Source organism: Crocuta crocuta, unplaced genomic scaffold (assembly GCF_008692635.1).
Source record: "Crocuta crocuta isolate KB4526 unplaced genomic scaffold, BGI_CrCroc_1.0 scaffold170, whole genome shotgun sequence".
Taxonomy (NCBI): Eukaryota; Metazoa; Chordata; class Mammalia; order Carnivora; family Hyaenidae; genus Crocuta; species Crocuta crocuta.
The window spans coordinates 10,440,044-10,444,861 of NW_027527853.1; the positions used below are offsets into that span (position 1 = coordinate 10,440,044).

At 41.1% G+C, this 4,818-nt stretch overlaps 1 protein-coding gene across 3 annotated transcripts; it reads left to right on the forward strand.

Annotated features, from left to right (window-relative positions):
- The first annotated feature begins 140 nt into the window (after positions 1-140).
- On the forward strand, positions 141-4,452 carry ZNF22 (zinc finger protein 22). 3 transcript variants are annotated; one of them, XM_077780290.1, is made up of 3 exons: positions 141-254; positions 395-542; positions 2,474-4,452. In XM_077780290.1, exon 3 carries the CDS (start codon positions 2,552-2,554, stop codon positions 3,227-3,229), a length of 678 nt encoding a protein of 225 aa, XP_077636416.1. In that variant the 5' UTR covers positions 141-254; positions 395-542; positions 2,474-2,551; the 3' UTR covers positions 3,230-4,452. The 3 variants fall into 3 exon arrangements, with proteins under 3 accessions (XP_077636416.1, XP_077636399.1, XP_077636407.1); XM_077780273.1 differs by lacking the exon at positions 395-542; XM_077780281.1 differs by lacking the exon at positions 141-254 and having other exon boundaries at positions 273-542.
- The last annotated feature ends 366 nt before the right edge of the window (positions 4,453-4,818 follow it).

The following is a 4,818-nucleotide window of genomic DNA, read 5'->3' on the forward strand; positions in this document are numbered from 1 at the left end:
CAAAGGGACCCCGCCACAGGTCTTGCTGTCCTGGGGGCCTTCGGACGTCTTCAGAGGGGCGGGAGACGGAAAGGAACGGGGAGAAGCGTCGGGTTCCTTCTTTCCGGTGGGCCCAGCACCATAGAGGGTCGCCCCCACCTGGTTCCTAGAGCGGCCGCTCGGCGCTGACTGACGGCGCGGCCCGCACTTCCGGCGGCGCGAGGGGCTCCCAGCGAGTGAGCGAGCCAGGGTGGCGGCAGGCGGCCCGCGGCGCGGCGGGGGGGCCNCACCTTTCAGGACTAAATACTCTGAACAAACGCGTGGGTAGCACAGGGCTGTTGGGGGCGACCTGCAGATACTGACTCATTTACACCTCTAACACCCTGATGATGTAGCAGCCTTATTGTCTTCCCAGTTTTATGCAAGAGAAAGCAGGTCTATTCCGGGATGCGTGTTCTCGTAGGACTAAATATTCCCACCTGCCGAGGAATTATGCTGAGCACCGGGCGGAGCGCTGGACTTGGTGTGAGAAGTTGTGGCTGCACTCAGTTCTGCCACTAAGAGTATGAGCTCCGGGGCCTGACTGCTAGGGGTTGGGAGCCTGGCCGAAGTATGCCTGCCTTTCCAAGGCTGTAAAATAGACATCATCGCATGAAGCCGCTACGAGTATTAAATATCATAGCACAGTCTCTGGCCTTACCGGCTACGTGTTTAGCATTTCCTCCTTTGTAGTGTTCTGGGTGGATTGCATAGTCTGAGAGTTTCCGACAAGGTTTGACTTCTGTAGTATGAAAAACCATTGTTTTCGATGTATCATTCCTATTATAGCAGGGTTGTTTTTGTGTTTTTTTTTAATAACGCAACACTATGTACCTAACAAATGTTTCTTTGTAATAGATATTCCATACAAAGATAAGTATTCTGTAATAGATACTCTGTAAATATTCACTGAAGTTAAGGAATGAATGGTGCCCTCTCAGTAATTGGTATTGTGTGCAGTTTGCTCTTTCTGATACTTACCGTGGTTACAACAGAGCTAATTATTAAATAGCCAAATAAAGTCCTCAGCACTTCCAGGCCTAGAGTCTCAATTATACAATATAAGATAAAGGAAAAGCAAGAACAATGATGTAATTTGTATTTCCAGTTATTTGCTTTATAAACTTGTATGCGGAGACCCAGGGTAATTACTCTCATTTTAAGGTCTACTTTCAGACACAAGATGTGGAAAGTAGTTCCAATAATTTTATTACTTTTGTAGCCCAGCTTATCCCACATTGTCCGCTATTTGGAGTTTGGGACTTACTTGTTTATGGCCATTATTTTAAATAACTTTATAGCTAAATAAATGAAATTAATTTGTTTGAATTTTCATAGCATTTGGGTATTTTAAAAATTCTATCCTATTTTTGCTCATAAACTTTCCGCCCTTCCTTTTTGTGTGTCCTGCGCACCACACTTTTTTTTCTACTCCATTTTATTCCACTATCCACCGAAAGTTCTTCTGGATTGTTTTTCCTTCTCTCCAAAAACAATTCCCTTGTTTCAGATTTTCAAAGAATTGTCCTCTTTCTTGAATCATTCGAATCTAGAAAAAATAATAAAGGACCTCGTCATTTATATTTTTCTCATCCAGTATTATTGAATGGATTCCCAGAAACTTGCCACTCCCTAGGGAGTAGCTCCTACTTTCAAAGCAATTTATGCTACAAAGTTAAAGCCACGTTGTATTCACGCTGTGAAAGCAGAATGGCTAACCAAGTAAGGAGAAAACAGAAATATTCAATAAAGTAGTATGATTTGTCATTTCATTCTAATTTGGATACATTATGTAGTCACCAGTAAGAAAGTAGAATTTTAACATGGGAGTAAATACTAAAATGTAATGATAGTCTATTACTCAGATTTTGATGGTCTTTCAGGGTTCTTCTGTTCCTATGAAGGTATGTTGTCTCAGCCTTTTAATCCTTCAGAATTCTATACTCATTTGATAATGCCTAATAAAAACATATATTTCACATTAACACTTTAATTTCGTCCTGTCTCAACAGACAAAAACTCCATAGGTAAATTTGGTCAAAATATGGGGATATTTATTAAGTTGAAACCCTGGGAATTATTAGATTTATTTTGCAAGTATTTTTCCCCCAGAATTGTCTTTTTTTATTGGATACATTTTTAAATTTTTTTTAATGTTTATTTACTCTTGAGGGAGAGAGAGAGAGGCAGAGTGTCAGGGGGCAAGGGGCAGAGAGACGGAGATACAGAATCTGAAGCAGCCTTCAGACTCAGCTGTCAGCACAGAGCGGGGCTCGAACTCACAAACTGTGAGATCATGACCTGAGCCAAAGTCAGAGACTTAACCGAATGAGCCACCTGTATTAGATACATTTTTAATTTAAGCTTGGATGCAATTTCAGTGGGTTGAAGAGGTATTAAAGTTGAATAATTAACAAATGATCTAAGTTGGCTTTTATTTTTTTCTCCTACACAGAAAATTCTGAGCTGAGGAGGTCTAGGAGGTGAAACTTCAGAAGAGAACAGACTTTAAGAGTACATTTGGTTCATCACCATGCGGTTAGGAAAACCCAAGGGAGGTATTTCTCGGAGCTCAAGCCAAGGAAAAGCGTATGAGAACCCACGCAAAACAGGCCGGCAGCGGCAAAAATGGGGAATGACTGTCCGATTTGACTCAAGCTTAAGTAGACTGAGAAGAAGGTTGGATGAGAAGCCCTATAAATGTGCTGAATGTGAAAAGAGTTTCAGTCAGAGCTCAACTCTTTTTCAACACCAGAAGATTCACACTGGAAAGAAATCCCATAAATGTGCCGATTGCGGGAAAAGTTTCTTTCAGAGCTCTAACCTCATTCAGCATCGGCGGATCCATACTGGGGAAAAGCCCTATAAATGTGATGAGTGTGGAGAAAGGTTTAAACAGAGCTCAAATCTCATTCAACACCAGAGAATTCACACTGGAGAAAAACCCTATCAGTGTGATGAGTGTGGCCGATGTTTCAGCCAGAGTTCCCACCTGATCCAACATCAGAGAACCCACACGGGGGAGAAGCCCTACCAGTGCAGTGAATGTGGCAAATGCTTCAGCCAGAGCTCTCACCTTCGGCAGCACATGAAGGTGCACAAAGACGAGAAACCTCGTAAAACCCGGGGCAAAAATATTAGGGCAAAAACTCACTTAGTGTCATCTTGGAAAGCTGGTACAGGTAGGAAGTCAGTGGCCGGTCTCCGCTAAGTAAAGGGCTTCAGCCTTCTTTAAAAAATAAATAAGTAAAAGCTGTCCCTTTTAGAACTGGAGATGTTTTGTAATAGAGCACTTAAATACTGTATTCTTTTCTAGCATGGAGACATTGGGAGTTTAATGACCTTGGGCTGGGAAAAACTACAAGTCCAGCTGGTCTCATTTCTTTTTATGTAACTTGGAAGACAAAAAAACTGAAACTGTTTTGAGAGAATATAAGATCCTTGACCTCATGTGATTATGGCTTCCTGCATCGTTTTGACAAAGTTAACTATGTTTTAATGACACGTGTAAAGGTGCAAGTATTCCGATGACTCCTCAGTTTTAGGACTTTCTGTGGAACGAGTAATTAAAAGGGAGAAGAAATTAATTCCATTAGTGTGGGAGTTCTGCAGCTGATGAGGGGATTTTATGTTTGTAAAGTTTTGTAGTATATTAACCATTTGGTTTGTAAGTATGACTCAAGACTCGACATATTACAGTGTATTCATGTTCACTTAGCTTCCCCCCCCACCTTGCTTATGGACATTTATTAATAAAAGGAATCCAGTTTCCCTCTCTTTCACCAAATTCTTAATAAGAGATACTCTAGAAGCCAAAGTGAGAACTGAATTAGACCACAAGTCTCTTATTCCCACTAGCACAGTTCTTTGAGATGGTGTCACACTGTGCCACTTGTTTTTGAGAAATTGGGGTGGGTTTATGTTGATCCCTCCCCACGCCTTTGTCTTTTGGCATTTGCTTATGCTCTGACAAATTGAGCCAGCCTGTTAGATCTACATGAATAAATCATTAAACCATAATACACCAGCACATCTCAACTTGTTAATTAGAAACCTACAGTTTACACGCCTCCCCCGCTTTCCCCCTTTGAGAGTGTTAGGTAACACTGGTTATCTTAAACAAATGCTTGTTGACCGTGAAAGTCATTTGATTCAAGTGTCAGTGCATTTGCAGCTCAATGTGTAGATTCTGAAATGTAAGTTAACTTCCTCTGAGTCAATATGAATTATTTATGAAATTGAGCAAACCTGTTTCTTTTGTCAGAACAGTGCCAAGTGTCAGACATTCTGATCAGCCTTCAGCTCAGGTTTTAATTTTTATTGAAAGCTAACATTCTTCTGATTTTTTTTGTATCTTTTATAATCATACCAGTACCTGCTGTATTAATGACAGTTATCCATAAAAATAAAGAAAATGGAATATTTTGCATACTACTGCCTTCTGTTTACTTTGCTCCTGGGAAATTGTTTCAGTGATTTAGGCAGCATCTAAAAACCACAGCTTTGGAAGAATCCCTATTTTGCTTGTTTTTTATTCCCTCAAGCTTGAACTTTGCCGCCCTCCTGGCCTTGCACCTGAGTACAACTCAAAGAAGATGCCTTATTGACAACAGTTTCATCCGACAGAACATCCACAGAGTGTAGGTGAGTATGAGGTGATTGTAGTTGTCTTTTACAAAACACTTGATTGTTGACCACTTAGCAAGTGTCCCATTAATCACAACCAAACCACTCTGTAGTAGTGGGGCATGGCTCTGGGGCTATTTTGAGGATCTGCCATCAGTGTTATTTATAGCGGTT

Coding starts and splice junctions, on each gene's coding strand:
- ZNF22 (XM_077780290.1), top strand. CDS start 2,552: ATGCGGTTAGGAAAACCCAAGGGAGGTATTTCTCGGAGCTCAAGCCAA.